This window comes from Rutilus rutilus (genome assembly GCF_951802725.1).
Source record: "Rutilus rutilus genome assembly, chromosome: 11".
In the NCBI taxonomy this organism is placed as follows: domain Eukaryota; kingdom Metazoa; phylum Chordata; class Actinopteri; order Cypriniformes; family Leuciscidae; genus Rutilus; species Rutilus rutilus.
In genome coordinates this window covers 18767922-18789151 of record NC_140216.1, presented here as the reverse complement: position 1 = coordinate 18789151, position 21230 = coordinate 18767922, and the positions used below count along the sequence as shown (strand labels likewise).

General features: G+C 37.9%; 1 protein-coding gene across 9 annotated transcripts in view; it reads right to left on the bottom strand.

The window, feature by feature from the left end:
- Nucleotides 1-5310: 5310 nt before the first annotated feature.
- The window catches only part of ptprua (protein tyrosine phosphatase receptor type Ua), a 480983-nt gene continuing 465063 nt past the window's right edge, over nt 5311-21230 (bottom strand). For 6 of the 9 annotated variants that reach the window (XM_084423701.1, XM_084423703.1, XM_084423705.1 and 3 more), the window contains 7 exons: nt 19745-19894; nt 14154-14468; nt 10114-10239; nt 9333-9386; nt 7823-7980; nt 7058-7193; nt 5311-6600 (listed from right to left, as the gene is read on the bottom strand). In XM_084423701.1, coding sequence (XP_084279827.1) covers nt 6538-6600; nt 7058-7193; nt 7823-7980; nt 9333-9386; nt 10114-10239; nt 14154-14468; nt 19745-19894 — 1002 coding nt within the window. In that variant the 3' untranslated portion in view covers nt 5311-6537. The remainder of the gene's footprint in view (nt 6601-7057; nt 7194-7822; nt 7981-9332; nt 9387-10113; nt 10240-14153; nt 14469-19744; nt 19895-21230) is intronic. The other 3 variants (XM_084423706.1, XM_084423708.1, XM_084423709.1) reach the window with 1 other exon arrangement.

Genomic DNA, 21230 nt, shown 5'->3' with positions numbered 1-21230 from the left:
CATAAACCCATTTTGTTCCCCCAAGAAACTTTGCATCTGCTCTCAAAACATTTGTGTTCTCTTGCAAAAGTATCTCATTCCGAGAAACTTTGCATTCGCTCGCAAAAGCACTAATATATATATATATATATATATATATATATATATATATATATATATATATATGAAGAGTTCAGATGCAAAAGCCTCTACAGTGAGGAAAATAAGTATTTGAACACCCTGCTATTTTGCAAGTTCTCCCACTTGGAAATCATGGAGGGGTCTGAAATTGTCATCGTAGGTGCATGTCCACTGTGAGAGACATAATCTAAAAACAAAAATCCAGAAATCACAATATATGATTTTTTAACTATTTATTTGTATGATACAGCTGCAAATAAGTATTTGAACACCTGTCTATCAGCTAGAATTCTGACCCTCAAAGACCTGTTATTCTGCCTTTAAAATGTCCACCTCCACTCCATTTATTATCCTAAATTAGATGCACCTGTTTGAGGTCGTTAGCTGCATAAAGACACCTGTCCACCCCATACAATCAGTAAGAATCCAACTACTAACATGGCCAAGACCAAAGAGCTGTTCAAAGACACTAGAGACAAAATTGTACACCTCCACAAGGCTGGAAAGGGCTACGGGGAAATTGCCAAGCAGCTTGGTGAAAAAAGGTCCACTGTTGGAACAATCATTAGAAAATGGAAGAAGCTAAACATGACTGTCAATCTCCCTCGGACTGGGGCTCCATGCAAGATCTCACCTCGTGGGGTCTCAATGATCCTAAGAAAGGTGAGAAATCAGCCCAGAACTACACGGGAGGAGCTGGTCAATGACCTGAAAAGAGCTGGGACCACCGTTTCCAAGGTTACTGTTGGTAATACACTAAGACGTCATGGTTTGAAATCATGCATGGCACGGAAGGTTCCCCTGCTTAAACCAGCACATGTCAAGGCCCGTCTTAAGTTTGCCAATGACCATTTGGATGATCCAGAGGAGTCATGGGAGAAAGTCATGTGGTCAGATGAGACCAAAATAGAACTTTTTGGACATAATTCCACTAAACGTGTTTGGAGGAAGAAGAATGATGAGTACCATCCCAAGAACACCATCCCTACTGTGAAGCATGGGGGTGGTAGCATCATGCTTTGGGGGTGTTTTTCTGCACATGGGACAGGGCGACTGCACTGTATTAAGGAGAGGATGACCGGGGCCATGTATTGCGAGATTTTGGGGAACAACCTCCTTCCCTCAGTTAGAGCATTGAAGATGGGTCGAGGCTGGGTCTTCCAACATGACAATGACCCGAAGCACACAGCCAGGATAACCAAGGAGTGGCTCTGTAAGAAGCATATCAAGGTTCTGGCGTGGCCTAGCCAGTCTCCAGACCTAAACCCAATAGAGAATCTTTGGAGGGAGCTCAAACTCCGTGTTTCTCAGCGACAGCCCAGAAACCTGACTGATCTAGAGAAGATCTGTGTGGAGGAGTGGGCCAAAATCCCTCCTGCAGTGTGTGCAAACCTGGTGAAAAACTACAGGAAACGTTTGACCTCTGTAATTGCAAACAAAGGCTACTGTACCAAATATTAACATTGATTTTCTCAGGTGTTCAAATACTTAATAGTAATAAATAGTTAAAAAAATCATACATTGTGATTTCTGGATTTTTTTTTTTGATTATGTCTCTCACAGTGGACATGCACCTACGATGACAATTTCAGACCCCTCCATGATTTCTAAGTGGGAGAACTTGCAAAATAGCAGGGTGTTCAAATACTTATTTTCCTCACTGTAAGTGCCATCTGAAATTTTCTTCTAGAATGATCATTTTTATCAAGCTTGTATATTTAAATTCAGTAATTTCACTTAAATGGCAATGAAAATGTAGCCTGGCTCCGCCCTCCTACGTACTTCCGCTCAATTTCATTTTCCTTCAGTAACTCCGTCTGGGATTGTGGTGTATTCTTTGGTTTTCTCAGATCAATTTTTAACCGGTCCAATCAGCGAACAGAGGGAGTGGCTGAGAACGATGACGTTGAGATCGTGCGCTAGTTTGAGTTGACATACGTCACGACCAAACGTTAGCAATTGGTTATGGCAGATCCAGAGTGACTCTGGTCAGATCCAATAGTTTTAAACTTCAACAGAGTACCCGCCTACAAGGAAGTTAACGCTTGTCAATGGAGAGAGGCCAGACTCTCTGTACAAATGAAATGTACGAGAGTCTGGTAGAACCAGGCTAATGAAAATGACCTATTTATTGTCATTTAAGTGAAATTACTGAACTTAAATATACAAGCTTGATAAAAATGATCATTCTAGAAGAAAATTTCAGATGGCACTTAGAGGCTTTTGCATCTGAACTCTATATATATATACCCTACTTTTAGTAAAGAAATAGTAAGTGAAGAAAGTGCCTCAACCACAGCAAGACGAGTGAACACACAAGAACGGGCAACTTTTTGAACTTTGCCAACCAGCATTCTGTCTAAAGTCAAACCTCCAGTTTGTGAGGCTCCTCACTCTTCTTCATTGACCTGAAGCATCTACCTCTCACTACAAGCTGTCCCTGGAGTATATTCGATACTATAACCGCATGCAACAAGAAAACATTACGTGTTATCTCACATAGAAATACACAACTTTACTTCGTAACGCTAAGTCGCAACACAATGTCAGTAACATTTCACATTTACCTGGTACAGCTTCACCAAATTACTGGTTGTTATGTTATCTCATGCCATCTCACTTAAACATACACATGACATATTCACTGCGATGTGTTACTTTATATTACAAATTCACACCTAAGATTTACCATTACTTACTTTACAGTTAACGTTAACAGAGTTATAACCGGTGATATGGCTAAAGCTAAAGCTAGCTATGGCAATTTCTTCTTTACTTACCTTGGTAATTGTGGATAAACTCTTTGTGGAAGAATTTATATCCCTTGTCCAGTTTGTTCCCTTTAGTGGACGAATGTATCTCCACACTCTTCACCACATCGGTGCTGGTGAACTTCAGAAGACAAGTCTAGCTATGAAAACATTTGAAATAACGAATTTGCACGCCCATAAAATGCAATAAGCTCCTTACAGTCTTGCGAGTTAACAATAATGCCTGACTGCTAATTACAAATCATAACACAGATCAGCTATAGTCTGAACTAGCATATAATCAGCTGCATGTAGGGGTTGGGGTTTCAACAAAGACAAATGTTGTCTGGCGAGATGAGACAGAGAATGCAGTCATTCATCTAACCTTATCAGACAATTCTAAATAAACAGCATTGTGGGAAATAAGAAAGAGATCAATGCACAGCAAGAGTCATCCATCGCCACCACTGAAAGCCTCTGGCCTGTTCAGCTATTTGATAAAAAGTCCATTAAAGCATGTCTAATTAAATGATAAGCACGAATGAAATCACAGGTTGGAAAGGTTTGCAGTAACCATCTCATGGGTGGTGTGTTGGTATAAAGGGATTGTAGGCCATCTAATAATCACAAACAAACACAAGTATAGGCATAGAAGCATGTGATATTCACCAGACAAATTGATTTCGCTTTTATATTGAAACTGAGCTGCGAGAGGATAATTGGATTATATGATGTGTCGTGACCCATCAAATTGTGGCTTGTTCTGAGATATCAGTGCTGTACAGCTAAGATATGTGAGCAAAGAAGGCCATGATGGAGCAGAGAAACTATAGTGAAGAGACTATAATAATAATAATAATAATAATAATGCATTACATTTATATAGCATTTTTCTAGGTACTCAAAGCGCTTTTACATATGGAAGGGGGAATCTCCTCAACCACCACCAATGTGTAGCATCCACCTGGATGATGCGACGGCAGCCATATTGCGCCAGAACGCCCACCACACACCAGCTTACTGGTGGAGAGGAGACAGAGTGATAGAGCCAATCTGTATATATATATGGGGATGATTAGGAGGCCATGATGGACAGAGCCAATGGGCAAATTTGGCCAGGATGCCGGGGATAAACCCCTACTCTTTTTCCGAAGGACATCCTGGGATTTTTAATGACCACAGAGAGTCAGGATCTCGGTTTAACATTGCATCCAAAGGACGGTGCTCTTTGACAGTATAGTGTCCCCATCACTTTACTGGGGCTATAGGACCCACACAGTCCACAGGGTGAGCACCCCCTGCTGGCCTCACTAACACCTCTTCCTGCAGCAACCTAGTTTTCCCAGGAGGTCTCCCATCCAGGTACTGACCAGGCTCAACCCTGCTTAGCTTCAGTGGGCAACCAGTCTTGGGCTACAGGGTGATATGGCTACTGGCTATCACAACACTGCAGTCTTATGAAGAGTAAGAAAAAAAAATTAGCTCACTAAAGCAGGTTCTTTATATAGTGCCATCTTATAAGTTTATCAGTTTAATAAATATGCTTGTAATGAAAAGCAAACAGACCAAATGGGTCAAGTAGTTCACGGTTACTCACTATGCTACCCAAAGGTATTACTCAGGTGTAGCTCTTTCATGGCTCAGAAGTCTTAATGAAGATCTCAGTCATGTTTCATTGAAGTATAATTGTTTTAAATTTTAGGAGAAACTATTTGTTGGCAAAAAAAAAAAAAAGAAGAGAATCTAGAGACTTAAAAAACAGAAGGAAAACCTGAGCCGACCCCTGTTGTACTGTTAAAAAAAAAAATTATTATTATTTAGTTTTACAGAACAGCAGTAACATTACAAAGCTAATATTAATGGCTGTCTTGATTTGTATTTGCTTTTAAAGGTTAAACCATGGAGCTTTTATTTTGCGGAAACCGCAAGGAAACCTGAAATCTTCTGTCTTGTTGGCAATGGATTTATAAACGATTCTCATTATAAATTTGAGAAGACAGTTGGCGAATGTTGCCTTTTTTTAAATGCACGTTATAAGTGACACAAACTCACAGCATTGGCAGAGATGGAGTTCATGTGGAGTGGCATTTACTGCAAACCGAGCAGCTCCGAGACACCGAACCCCAAATTATGAGCAGTTCACGTGTAAATGAACACTGATGAGGTTCAGGTTGGCACCGCTAGCGCTTTCATTGCTGTCGGAAGCAATCCATGCATGGAATGTATCTGAAAACACAGCATTTGCAGTTTCTTTGGTAATTGTTTAAAGCCATTTCAAAATTCAAGAAAAAAAAAAAACATCCCTGAGATCAATACAATTCTCTCTATTTAATATCTGTTGTCTAGTGGTGGAAAACAATTGACCTATTATTTGTATTGAAATTAGGAAAACCAAGCCTGATTAGAAAATGAACAACAATAATGACAATGAGATAAAAGCAACATTGGAATGTTTTATTCGTTCATGTTACATTTTTTCATTTATTTTTTGTAGAAAATAAAACACAACCAATAAATACAAAGATACAAAGCAACTTTTTTTTGGCGAGTGCCTCGCCATATTCCAACAGTAGCATGTTTGTTTATTTTATATAGTTGCGTATATGTTTTTGTTTTACTGTGCTCAATGACAGCAAGCAGCGGCACCCAAAGCAGACTGGTCACAATGGATTGCAATGAAACAGGCATGCAGATCCATGATTGATCCTCTTTGCGCGAACACACACGCACACACGCGCACGCACACATGAATTGGCACATTAAAGACAACATCTAGAAACTTTTTTTTTTGCAAAATATACCCCCCCCAACACACCCCCCCCCCACAAAAAAAAATCCACCCAGAAACCATATTTGTAGCTATATAGAATAGCAAGAAAAACTGTTTCCAAACAGCTGTCCCAAACCTCCATCTGTTACTGGTCAGCCAAACACATAGTTCAGCCCCAAACTCACGCTATTGGTTGAGTCAAAGTTGCTGTGTTGGGATGCTCAAACAAATAGAGCAATGTTTTGATAGCGCCACAGTGTTACACTTTTGAGGAAAATCAACCTATGAATGGCTCACTTATAGATGTTTCTGCACATTAAGCTGGGATGGGAGATTAACATCAACAAATAATACAGATCACCTTTAAATAATTCAATAAAAAACTCCATCAATTATCACACCCTCACATTCAAGGTATGCTTTCCAATAAAATCATCACAGTAGATCGCCCCACATACAGAGTTTAACAATACACATAATGTACAAACACAATGTTATCTCCCATGTTCTCGCTGTTGCAGTCACATGGTTTAAGCGTGTTTCCCTCTTGCATGGTGTATAAGGCCTATAGGCGGAGCTCAGAGCCAGTCACGTGATCAAAGAGGTACGTCATAAATCTCAAAGCTGTTGAAATCTCGTCAATTACCTCAAGGGTTCGGCAGGAATATCTGGCACAGGGAGTCAGTGGAGAAGAAAACACCAAAACAAAAAGTACACAGAGGACAATAGAGGTTGAAGGTTAAAGAAATGGGCTACCACTTTTGACGTAGATTATGCATTCTCACTGGAGGACAGAACAGCTCATTCATATGGGCTGGATTGGCCCAAGTGAAAGGAAAAAGAGGAGGAAAGGTGAAGAGGTTGAAGCCAGTGTTGATGAGGTCTTGAGCTCTTGTGTTATCTGACCTCCAGGCAGTCCAGGTAGTCCAGAGCCAGCTCATAACAGAACCTGTACTGCTCCTGTAAACAACATCAAGGTTGCATCGATTTCTTTGGTGACATTCACAAACTACATCAATTTCATAATGCAACTACATTTTTACATTTTAAGAAAATGTGAGAGATGTTTGTCTGTGAATCGTTAATCGGAATTTATAAGTGGTTGAAATATAAAGCTACAAGTTACTTGCAGAGGAACAATGGTGGAAACTATAACTTAGCCAGGCTATTTATACAGTTGTATCTCTTCTTCAATCTAAGTCAATATAATTGTTTTATCATCTATTGCAGAATAGAGAAAAAGCACCTCTCTCTCAAGTGTAATTTGAGGTATCAAAAATGCTCACAGAACAAATTATTTGCATGTCAAACTGTTACACATTGGTTAGGGGTTTGGTCTAAGAATGGGGATTAGCAATAGTAAAGATTCCCTATCTAAACACCACTAATAAGTTCTGCACATAATTAGCACACTAACCATAGACTCCACCATGTTGGGCTTGGAGTTCCGGAGAGTCTTGACGGCGTAGAACACATCGACCATGTTGTGATGATGCACCATCTCCATTATCATGGTGCATGCGCAGAAAGTGCCACTACGTCCCCCACCATTCCTTAAAGACATTAATACATTGTTTCATTAGCATCTTCAAGAAAAGAAGTGGCTTGTAACACATGTAGGAGAGGGATCTATGCAGCACACTTTCAAAGCTTGTGTGGATTATTGTATTATAGATGTCTGGAGGGGATAGTGGTGAAAGAGCCATATTTGTGCCACCACAGGCTGCCAGATATCTGCAATACTTTTGAACAAGAAGGAATGGAAAGTACCAGTGTGCTCTGGGGAAAAGTCATGCTATAAAAATGTCACATCCTACTGAACTAAGATCATTTCCCTAAGGCTACTGATAAAAGAAGGGCACCCCAGCACAGATGCTTTGAAGCCCGAAATGGTGTCTGTACCATGCTATCATTGATAGAGGATAGATGTATTAAACTACAGACACGTGCAGGTGGCAGGTACGTATCCTGAGGCCAGAGCGCTAAGAAGTCAAATACTGAGAAAAAATGAAGACATGAAAAAGCAGCCGGAGATTAAGCACTTTAAGCAGATTTTCACTGTTGGGTGGCCACAGAAATTGCAGGAGCATGGGAGCAAAAGAGACCTGGATTGTATAATCAACACAATGAAGTGTAATTGCTCTCCAATTAGCATTTGGAAGCAGAGCCGTATGAAACTTACAAGCAGTGCACTATATTGCGACCATTGCCACACTCCCTCTGCCACTTCTGCACTTGTGCCAGCAGGTTGAGAAAGGCCTTCTTAGAGTCTGGGATTTCACGATAAGCCGACCAGCGCAGGAACTGGAAATGTCGCACTACCAGATGACCTTCCTGCAACTGAATGATAAAGACAGAGAGACCAAGACCAGAAGAATGAGAAAATAATTGTAAACATAGCATTAAAATGAAATTAAAATGGTCTGTTCAATCAAAGGGGTTAAGTTCTCTGAAGTGGCACATATGGAGACCCTAAAGGGACATGGTGATATAAACTTGCCTTTGCGTACTCTCTTAAAACTTTTGCATTCCCCCTAGAAACTTTGCATTTTGCACTCACTCACAAAACGTTTGATTTCACAGAGAAGCTTTAAGGGAAAACAACGCTATGAAAGCAAATAAATATAATGTTTTTCTCCCATTTCATAATTGTTTTCCTTCACCATGTCCCCTTAGGGGCTCCATATGTGCCACATGAGATATCTAAACCTTCTTGATTTTAACCAACAATTAAAACCACATGACAACAATCTGTTAAACTTATATTAATTAAATTATAGTAAAAAAAAAAAAAAAAAGTATTTTAATTAAGTGAATTTACAATAAAGAAAGAAAAAAAAAAGTTCTGTAATTGGAAACAAAATCAATAACTAAAAATCAATAAGCATCCCAAACCTAGTCCCTACTGAGTAATACTTAAATAAATATGCAACCCTGTTACTCATTCTAGTATACTTTTTTATATATATATATAATGTATGTATGTGTGGTTACACTTTATTTTGGGGTGTCGTTGTTACAGTGTAATTATACATTTAAGTACTGAGAAATATTAAGCAACTACATGTACTTACTACAGGGTTAGGGTAGGATTAGGATTTGGTTGAGGGTTGCTTGTAATTATGCTTAATTTGCTCTTATTACTATGGTAAGTACATGTAACATATGTAACAAGGACACTGTAAAATAAAATGTTACCAAATGTGTTTATTGCTTGAAAATATTATATTATAAATTATATTATAAATATTATATTTATAATAATAATAATAATAATAATAATACACTGTGATAATAATAAAAACTAACATTTTGGTAAAAGAGTCCCAGAAATGGCATACAAAATTAATGTAAAAAACATCTCATATAATATTTAGTTTGACCTCCTGACATAAACAAACAACATTATCTGAAGGTTAAGCAACTTCTTTCACTGATGCCTGAAACATGTCACTCTATTTTGTATCCTATTCATGGAACATCTACTGTAATTCAAACACTCACTCACACAGCACACAATATTCAGCTCATCTGCAAGTCATTGACTGGATCATTTGAGCATTAATTAGCATCTAAATTGCTCTATAACAAATCACTAAAGCATTTTTCTGTCACAGGGCTTTTCTTTGTCCAGGGTTGGCGCCGTTTAGCAACATGATCTATCAATAGCACTCTACTCCTCAGTCTTGTACCTTTTTGGAGAAGTGAGAATCGTCTTTCCAACATGGGTGGTTCTCTCTGGGGTCCTGTGAAGAGGCAGTATGGGACAATTTCTGACAATGACATGGAGTGTTTGCCCAGCTTGCAGAGTCTCAAAGAGACAGAGGGGAAATAGGGACTGACAGGGGCTAGCCAAACTGACAGAGGCACGGATGGGAATATGGCTAAAGGTTGACAGCCTGGCTGTCAGGAGTGCTAAAGGGGGCGAACAATGAGAGGTGCAACACTTGAGACAAGATTTCAAAGAGACAGGATGTTGACAATGATGCCATCAGGGAGGACTAAGGTCAGCTAGAGGTGTGAAAAAATGTCTTTTTATCCAGACAAGTCAATATCAGAAGCACAGACCACACTGAGAGACACAACTTTATCGCTCTCTCGCACACACATCCAGCGAGAAATTACCAGGTCTAATTATAGCAATGTAGTGTCCGTCAGTGCTATTTTGTGAAATGGAGACTGACCACATTTTCTTACCTTTGATTTAATTTCATCGGTACTGAATTTATTTTCTACAAGTCTCTGAAAAGATAATTTAAGCCATTAGCCTAGCAGTTAATTAACCTATCTGGAGTGGCCCTGAACTCAGAGAATCTCTTAAAAAAAGACAGACGTTAGAAGACAGGTGATTTGTCTAATTGGGTCTGATTTTAATGAGGTACGAGGAAATGTCAGCACTAACACTGCGTGATTGTAAGGCACAAGGGAAATAACATATATTTGAAGATGAAGTGTATGGCATTATAGACTCACCCGTGTGATGTTGTTCACCCTGAATAGACGAGTGACAACATTGTCATCAGTGGATCTGGAGAGCAGCTCCACCGTCATAGGTCCATACTGCTGCATCCCTGTTTCAGGCCAGTACTGTAGACAAGGCTGAGAAAGAGAAGGAAATAATTACACATGTAAATTGCTGTACAATTAAATTAAATTGAATTCCTATACAAAAGTGTTGTTTAGCGCAAAATTTGACAAATAATGTTACATTTATGTATGTATGTATGTATGTATGTATTTAATTATTTCAAAAGGGACAGTGTACATTAATCAATATCCAGACAGATATAAATGTACCCAAGTTATCTAAAGGCTGATCTTCATTGGCAGTCCATTTGCCTGATATTATTAAAAAAAGCAACTAAATATATGCAACTAAAAAAAGAAAGAAGAAGAGAAAAAAACTACAATAATAATAACACTTGCAATACACCAGAATAATATAACTATAACATAAACAGAGTATTATTATGGGTGAACAACATCAATGGTGAGATTGTTGATCATGAAATGGAATGACTGGTATAATAACTATAATAACATTGATAATAATGTTTATATTACAATGGGATAATAATAATGCATTGATATGCATTTAAAAATGCATAATGATTTTTTTTAAATATTCAAATATTATTAAATGTTTTCAGTTAAGCCATTTGATATCTGACAATGTGATCTAATTTTGTCAAAATTCAAAAAAGGTAAAATTATCTGCTGTTTGCTATGATATTATTTCTTGTTTATAGTTTTATTTTCTTTCTTTTTTTATCACATTTTTTAATTCAAAATTCAAACATATAAGGAACATAAATCAAAACTACAATGAACTATATACAAATATATGCAATGAAAACGCACATTACAATAAAAGTAATTGGATACTTCAAATAAACAGGAAATCTGGGCTTTCATTTATCTAACAACATCTCAGTGATTTGTGCCCAGCTCTGAATAGTCCAGTCCTTTGCACCACTGAGCTTAGCAGTAGTACCCTCCAGCAAGGGAATGTCTCTGAAGTAAGATAGCAAAACTAAAGTTATAGCGGTGGATGTTTCTATCCAAATGATTTATGTTTTTCTTTTCAAATGACAAACAAAAAGATACCCTGCATTTAGTTTTTTCCCAATCTTATCCAGTAACACTTTACAATAATGTCCCATTAGTTAATGTTAGATAATGCATTATCATTATCTCACCCCACCCCTCTCTTCCGTGGGGCATGTCGACACAAGACATGTAAAAGTGCTGCCATGGACAGTATACAAATGGCTGAGAGCAGAAATATGCTAATACGGGACAGTCCATCAGTGGTCGTGGGCGGAGCATGAGCAATATGAATTTAAAAAAAAGGAGTGAATGGATTTTTTTCATTGAATGGTGGTTGTGTCCACACACTGCAAAGACGCATATGCAACACCATATAAAAGTGAATTTTGCATCCAATGACCCCTTTAACTAAATTAGCCAGTTATAAATTAGTTACAAGTGTTAATTGTTTGTTTGTGTTAGCTAAGGTCCAATAAATAACATTAACAGATATAGCTTTGGATTAATAAATGCTTTAGAAGTATTGTTCATTATTAGTTCATGTTAACTAATAGTAACAAATGGAACATATTGTAAAGTGTTCCTTATTAGTATAATACTATTTTAAAACAAAACAACTTTTTTTTTCTTTTTGGGGGGGGGGGGGGGGGGGGGGATTTGGGAGTACCACCATAATGTTTTTTCTTTTACATTATGCCCACAGTCAGAAGATACAAGTCAATGTCTGTTTGGAATGTATTAATAAAATAGATAGCGGATTGAGAAAATGGGCATTTTGTGATTAAGCGAAGGGTGAAGATAGACGGTGAAAGGATAATGGAGTCAAGGAAATGCCAGAGATAGGCTAAACAGCACTGAAAATCCAATTGCAGCCCACCAAGATAAATACTCCTTGCTCATTTCTCCATATCGGCTGCATTTTCTAGTCCAATCTCCCACCAGATTACCATTTGCTCAATGTGTCAATTAATTTTCACTCACGCCTGTTGCAGACAGATCTAATCCAACATGCTTTTATTTGAAACGAGTAGGCGTGAAACAGCTTCAGCCATGTATTTCCGATGTGAGATAGAGAGATGTTGATATAGATGAGATAGAAATTGATAAATTCTTGTCACAATGATGCATATTAGCATAGTGACATGGTGCAGAAGAAGATATTCATACAAACACTCAGACAGATCAGAAAGGGGTGACTGCAAAAGAAAGAGAACAGAGAGATATTTCTAGAAAGTCAGAGGAATAAGTGAGATAATCCCTAGAAAAAAAAAAACAAAAAAACATTTGCACACATCAAATGGGAGACAGGAAACAGAAATAACTATAAAATAGGGGGGGGGGGGGGGGGGGGGGGTAGGTCTGACCTACCAAAAAATAGCTTTCACACTCTTCTCAAAGACTTCAAAACAAAAGGTCGCAGGGGGGCTTAAAATATGTAAAGTTTATATTCACACCACAGTTGTGGCCTAAACCGGATTTTCTTTCTCTCCTCTCATGTGGCACAAATGTGTTGGATTAAAGCAAAAACATTACAATTATTGCACTAAATCTGACATTTTTAATTGTAATCTGAACCACTTTCATATGTGGAAATACATTTTTTAATGTACAGTAACAGGTGCATGCATTTCCAAATAGTTATACATGACAAAGGTATGTTTTAAATAAATCCAGAGTTCAGATTTAAGTTTGGTTTGAGTAAAGTCAGAATTCATGCCGTTTTTCTTCACGCAATACTTTCTTTTGTAAAATTGACAAGAATGACACCTCTCTACGGTTTAGAATTTACTGCAGTATGTTACATGATCCACGTTTACATTCTAATACAAACTTATTCTTAAGATGTTCCCTTTTGTTTAGATGGTAATGAAATTGAAATTTTTGCGGTTTAAAACGCAAGACACAGGTCACAAGGAATAAAAAAAATGCAAGGTCTAGAGATGCGCTTTTTAAAAGTTCAGCTTCTTTTAACTTTATCATAGTGTTTCTAGATTGCTGTCAAGCGCGAGACGCTGCAAAAAATGGAGACGGGAGCATAGTGGTTAAATAGGTCCATCTACTGCGTGTTTACACAGAAAAAAATATAGAGCAGTATAATGGAAACACACATTCTCTATGTATAGCCCCAATACCAAAGTGTAGGCGCTCCACTGTTTTGACTGTTTTTCATTTTTTAGATTTTGATACAGTAGAAATACAGGAAATTGCTGTCTTTTTGTATTATGTTAGGTATTTAAATTAAATGTAATAATAATAATAAAATAAAATAAAAACTATAAAAACATGCAAATTGGGCTGTAGGTATATAGAAATTTAGTTATGGTTATGTCTAAGTGAGAAAAGCAGCCATGTCATTTGAAAGATTAAGTCATGTATTTTGTGCCAAAGCAACCGAAAAAGATTCACAGATTAACATACATGAGTTGCACCTGAAATTATATACTTCCCTACTATATAGTATGTGAAAAACAGTACACCAACAGAGTAGTACTGTATGTCCAAAAACATAGTATTTGAAAAACAGTAGGCAAAAAGAACCTGGATGACCTACTACTTCCGCCAAGATTCTGAAGTGCGCATTCAATGGACACTTTACTATCCCATGAGTCCACGGGAGAAGATTTATGAATGGCAGTGAAGCAACACAACTGAAGCTGGTAGGTCATTTGACAGTAACAACATGGTGGATGTAGTACGTCCGAATTTCATCAAATGTAGTACCTACTCAGACAGTATGCCATTTCGGACAGAGCAATAGATTGCGGTTGTGCTTACTGTGTGAAGAAGTGACCTACCTCTTGTGAAATGAATCCTAGCTATTGTGAAAAACTGTAATGGATATGAAAGTTCAGTATAGAGTATAAGCTGACCAGAATATAAACCCAGAAATGAGTCCTATTGTGTAATTTGCACAGTATCAACGCACATTGTGGGTTTTTGATCTGTTAATCTATCTCTCTTACCCAGGCAGAGTTGGACTGGTTGAGTTGGTTAAGCATGACGATGGAGGTACAACCGTAGTCAAATACAAGTCTCCAGAAGTCTGCGGTGGTGGTGGGCAGGGGGTGAGGGGTGACCACAAATGCAGCAGGCTGCAGGAAGCTGTCCATCAGTGCCGCGTTTATGTAGTTGTTGCCGTCCCCCTCTGTGGACACGAGAAACGCGAGGGCACGGTCGGGCGGCAACACGTCCATGCTCCGGTTCTTCTCACGGTTCCGGGGCAGCAGAGACACGCTGCACTCCTCCACATCCAGGTGAGGGGTGACAGAGTTTAGAGTCTGAAGAGAAAAAAGGCAGACACAGAGAAAAGACAAGGGATCAAAGGGTGTCTGAAAGCACGCAAAGGATGTGGAATGATATAACTAAGTGAGACAATGAGAGAATGAGGAAGAAAAAGTATGCAGGCAATAGCTAGAGGCAAAAATGTCCAACAAAGCAAAAGAGGAAGAAGTGTAAAATGCTGTGAAAGGAAACACATTATGAAAACAGAGAATTACATTTTCTTGACATCTAGAATCCTTCAGCCACTAAAACACTGAACAGAGTATAGATAGATAGATAGATAGATAGATAGATAGATAGATAGATAGATAGATAGATAGATAGATAGATAGATAGATAGATAGATAGATAGATAGATAGATAGATAGATAGATAGATAGATAGATAGATAGATAGATAGATAGATAGATAGATAGATATTCAGGGCAAAAATAAATACTAAGAAAAAATATGATCCCTCTTTTTTAATTAATTATTATATTTATAATTTTACAGATTCTGCAAGGTGTAGTTCAAATAATGACCTCAATTGTAGATAGATGTAGAGAAAAGAATCTGAAGTTGAAATGATTTTGTCTCGGCCAAAGAATGGCTGCAAAGCTTAATGGCTGAAAATAAATGCAGATTGGTCACAAATGAATACTTATGCTATGAGCCTTGAGGTGAATGAATCAAACTGAGAATTATGCAGATTATTACACTTGATGGGCAAAGTACTTCAATCCTGATTGGTTCTGACGGCACAAATGGGACATTACAATTATGATTATTAGAATTACATTGGCTTTGAGAGCTGTGCTATCAGGAGGACAGGGACAGGTATACACTCTGAGAGTGTTAAGCATGACGCCATTAGTAGCTTAATGTAAAAAACGCACATGCAGAACTGTAAGATGAGGGAACACCTCATTAAACCCTCTCTAAATAAACGAAAATAGATGCTACGGCTGGTTGACTTCATCAAAGTTTGAGCTTTGAGTTAGTATGCAGCACTTAACCAGCACTTTATGCATGATTTGCATAAGCCCCAGGTGCTGTACATGCATTATAACAACCATTGGATTTTAATGGAAATACCATAAAATTAAAACAATTCTAACAAACTACATTTTGTCAAGAGAATGTGAGTGGTGCTTGACTGTGCTAGCAGATTTTACCAACTTCCCTAGTATTGCTTTCCAGATGTTACCGCATTGCTAGGCACAGTGTTCTGCCATAGATGGTTGCTAGGGTGCTATGGATGATTGCTAGGGTTCAAGTGAAAAAAGTTAAAGGAACACTCCACTGTTTTTTGAAATAGGGCTTATTCATTGTCTTTCCTACATTTAGATAAGTGGGCAAACGCATTTTTGTCTCAGTGTATGCATTGTTTTAGTTTGGCAACGCCACCACTAGCTTAGCTTAGCATAATGAATGGAATCCTTTGTTGCCAGCTAGCATGTCGTGAGTAAAAGTAAAAAAAAAAAAAAACGGAATTACTTCTTGTGGCCTGCGTATTCACGAGTACAAATAGCAATGCAGATTAAGACAAGGCGATTTCCTAGGCAGATATTGACTTGGGACTATATTGGGGTGAAGCACAGGCGAAGCACTTACTTGGGCGCAGAGATATCTCGCAACACCTGAAATCCCCCCACATTGAGCCTGGTCATCGATGGCAGTACCTTGTCCCACTCACCACAGCACAGACACTCTATTTCAGTCGGCATAGGTTGGCATATTCCCCCACACTCACACCACCAGTTCGTGTTGGCTCTCATCCTCACGTCCTCAGGCCTCCTCCTGTCGTTCTATTTCCAAAGCACGCAGCTCCTCTTCTGAAAACTCTGGTTCATAGAGGTATGGGTCTGGATCTTGACTGTCTGAGAAGTCACCCTCTTCGTCTCTCACAAAATCCGCCATGTTCATCGCCATTCACTATGTCTACTGTAGGAAAAATAGCCAGCTACTATTCACGTCAGTATGTTGACGGAAGTTGGGGGATTTCAGGTGTTCCGTGATATCTCTGCGCCCAAGTAGCAGTGCTTTGCCTGTGCTTCACCCCAATATAGTCCCAAGTCAGTATCTGCCTAGGAAATCGCTTCGTCTTAATCTGCATTGCTATTTGTACTCGTTGTGAATACACAGGCCACAATAAGTAATTATTTTTTTTTTTTTTACTTTTACTCACGACATGCTAGCTGGCAACAAAGGATTCCATTCATTATGCTAAGCTAAGCTAGCGGCGGCGCTGCCAAACTAAAACAATGCATGCACTGAGACAAAAATGTGTTTGCCCACCTATCTAAATGTTGGAAAGATGGTGAATAAGCCCTATTTAAAAAAACGGTGGAGTGTTCCTTTAAGTCTATATGATACTATGATGCTTTTCTATTTAATGTTTTTTATATATATTTCTATTTAGCTTAAATTAATTTTAGTTTCAGTTTCAATTTTAGTACTTCAAATTAAACTTATTTTTATTTCACTTAGTTGTCAGGCAACATTTCTAATTTTTAAGTTTAGGTTTTTTATCTAATATTGGCAGACGTATTTGTCCAAATCGACTTACATTGCATTTCAAGGTACACATTTTTACATTCTTATCAGTTCTTGCTTTCCCTGGGAATCGAACCCATGACCTTGGTGGTGCAAGCGCCAACGCTCTACTGTTTGAGCTACAGGAAAGAAACTAGATTACAATCTAATGAACTAGATTTTTTTTATAATTTTTTTTATTGGTTGTAGTTTTAGTAAACAATAAAACTACTACTCTACATATAACTCTGATCCCTCCTTTAATGCAAGTCTGTAGGATTGTTTTGTTTTTTTCTAAATTAACTGGTTTTATTGAAGTCAAAAATATTATTTCACATTACTGAATAAACCTAAATACATTAATTTATACCAACACATTTTTTTTTTGGGGGGGGGGGGGGGGGGGGGGGGGGGAGGTTAAATCAGAAATATCTCTTTAGGGTAACAACTGCAGATCACGTGTTCTTTCAGTCCATTTTAAAAAGAAGGAAAATAATAATAATAATAATAATAATATGAGGTTTTTAATCTCTCGCTTCAATCAGTGCTCCTAATTTTGCAAAAGTCTACTCCAATTACACACAAATTTTTCACTTAAACGGTCATGAATATTTTATGTTTGGTCTCTTTATGTGCTCAGAATTGTTCATACAGTATACTATGCTTTGGGCATTTTTTTGAGAGTATATGCATTTTAATTTGTCAGTGTGTTTCAGTGACACCACACAATGTGACCAATCTCACCACACAATGGCCCTCATTTATCATTCTTGCGTAGAAACGGGCGTATATATTGGCGTAAGATTATGCTTACACTCCTCTAATCGCCTGATTTATGAAGCTGTGCGTACCTTTGAAATCCAGGTGTACGCAATACCTGCCCTTGATAAATGCCGCGGCTGAAAACGAGCGTCATTAGAATAACACGCCCCTATATATTCAAGTCTCCGCTCCCCCCACGCCCTCATTTTACGCCATGGACACACGGAAGACGGCAAAGAAGAGAAACTTCTTTGAGAAAGAGAAAGCTAAACCAGGGAAGTGGAAAGAAACAAAATAGATTTCTAGATTTTTATTATTAATGACGCTTATTGTTATTTAGAAGAAGAATGTCGTTATTATTATTATTATTATTATTATTTAAAAGAAGAAGAATGTCATTTTTATTATTTTGTCAGTCTGAATTTTTTTTTTTTTTTGGTCATTGAAAGCCTTTCATTACTAAACCCCGTGCACACCTGCCGGGCCTAACCCTGGCCTAACCATCGTTTCAAAGAATAGTACAACGGCGAGCGCGTCGAATATAAACGCCTCGTCCGTTTGGGGAGCTGCGCGCGCAGTCTGCGGAGACTAGCGCTGCGGAGCCAGGCGAAAGTATTTAACAAGGCTTACGTCAGGTAAAGCGCACAGGCTCGCAACTTAAGGAATACATATGCCTACAATTCAAATGCTTTGGTAAAGTCACACAAATTAAACATTGAAGTCCATGTTGCACAAAAATAAACACTTAAGTTTATAATTACTATGTTGTTGTTTTTTTTTACAGTGGGTCATAATATATCATATCTTTTAGTTTGTCAGTGCGTTGTGTGGTTTTAGAAATTGTTTTTCTGCGCATTCCCGCACTCGAAACGTGCGTACACCACCTCCTGAGCTGGCGTAGGATTTGAGCGTGCCGTACGCCAACGTCCATATTGATAAATCTCAAAGTCACCGTGGTTTTGGGTGTACGCCAGGTGTACGCTGGAAATTTGGTGTACGCACTTTTGATAAATGAGGGCCAATCTCTCTAAGCAATGATATGTAGTCAATTGTACTTGAACAAGCACTATCCACAGTGCATTAGCAGAGTCTACAACATTAAACCGGGCTGACTCTCATCAGCAGTAATATAACTGGGTATTAACTTACTAAAAAAAATAATAGGCAATAGGCATAATAATGGTTTTCTCAGCTTAGGGGTCACACAAAGGATACATCCTTGTATTTATTGGGGAAATAAGAAAAAGAAAAAGAGTGAATTTGCAAAAATGTGACAAGTGACTATTCACCGTTTGAGAGTTCTGGGGTCAGTTTTGTAAGACTGTTGTGAATACATTGACCCTGGAACAGGTGCAGCTACTTTGAAACTCATAAAGATACTCAATTATATATACACAATTGACTTCTAAAATGACTCAGTGCTACTTGAGAAACAGCCATTCAAACTAGAAAATGATGCTCAGTTGGCTCAGTTGAAAGGTTGTGTGCACAACACAGTGTGGCATAACTGGTCCAGTTCTCTCCTGAATCATACTCACATGAAACTCTTCTCACAGTTGAGATCAAGTAAAAAAAAAAAAAAAAAAAAAAAAAACCTCTTACATATTCAGGTTACAACCTTGTACAGTGTACTATGATACATTATACATTTCAACTGTTATATATATATATATATATATATATATATATATATATATATACACACACTGTATATATAATATTATAATATATAACATGACCTTTTCAAGATATGATATGTATTTAAACAAAAGCTAACCACCGTAAAAATGCGACTAATCCTAACCAACTAAAAACATGCCAAGGTTCAAGCCAATTGCAACCAACTGCCCACTAAAATCAGTCTATGTAAGCTTATTTTAAAATTTGCAATACATACTGGTTAGTGTCAAACCATTAACCACTTCAAACTCAACATAAAAAGTTATTTTTTGAGTCATTGTCCTTAGTTAATTCACTGCTAAATATGACTCACCTGAAACTCTTCTCGAAGTTGAGAGGTGTTGGTCTGAGAATCCACACTCAACATGTCCTTATAGGTGAGCGTAAACTCACTGATAGGGATGGCGGTCTCTCCACACAGACAGGCCTCTAGTATGGCATCATGAATGAATATATACTGCTCCTAAAACCACAGAGAGAGATTGACACAGAAAGAGTCAGTTCAGGTCAGACTACGACAGAAAACTGCATCAAAAAAATTTGTCCATGTCAAAACATGCATAATGCAGTGTCCAATTATTTGCTTTTTTCTGATTTTAATTAAAAACGATGAGAGATTAATCAAGGGGGCAAATATTAGCTTAATTTAGCAGTGTAGGAGGAAAATGTCAAAGTCAATCAAATCTACAGTATAGTCCTACGTAAAGATGTACAAAACTTTTGCAGTCTTCTACAAATGGCCATTGGCGGAATGAATTGAGACTCAAGAAATTGTGGTATATAACAATAGTTGTCTATAGAGATCCTAGAAATAATTATAGACATTTTCTGAAGAAAATTTGAGCGATCCTTGCCCATGCATACAAGCTGCCATGGCTTTATGGGTTTTCTGGATGGTTCCCAGAGTATTGCAATGGGGCAGTTAGAGTGTTTAGAGTGTATGTGGTTTCTAGGGTGTTCGGGTGGTAGCCCATGCTAATTGGAAAAACATGCCTGTGGAGACATATCTGCAAAATTATATTACATTGCTATATTTTGCAACATTTTTAAAGTGAAATGTCCAGTGAGTAGAGCTAAAAAAGTGTTCAATTTTATCTAAAACAGATGAATGTGAATCTGGCAACATTTTATTTAGTTGGTTATTGTATGTATCACAATAGTCCGGAAATGAAATTTCCGGTGAGTGTAGTGTTGTAAAGTTTTTCTTTCTTCAAAGCAGACCAGGAGATGTTGGGATCACGTTCAAACAGAAGAGTTTCTTTATTTGAGCGCGGCTGCGGTTTCGTCCAACATAATCTGACTGAGGGCACTTTACATGGTATCTTATAGGCAATTCAGTGGGCTGTCCTTAAAGGTGCTGACTTTACACACAGACTTAGGGCTGACCACTACATCTAATCATCTAAAGACAATAGAGGCAATTACCCCCAACTGAGCTCCCCAAATGGTATAAACACAAATGGTCACGAGAACTAAGACTATGTAACATTCACACACAGTTCAACTCTTAGTTGGAAGATCAAAGACTAACAAAACCCCTGACTATTACAATGTTTAGACAGCTGACTTACAGCTGACTTCTAATCAGTAAATTGATGCCATCATGTTCACCTTGAATGCCCAATACAGTGTAGTTCACCTTAGTGTTTCATGTGATATTATAAAGCATGTAGGATCAGCAGATCTTAAACATATTCTTAAATTTGTAACCCTTCAGTAGCTAAAAGGTTAATGCTCTGTTGCATTTAAAAATAACCTACCACCTACACTAAACCTAACCGATAACGTTAACAAAAGCA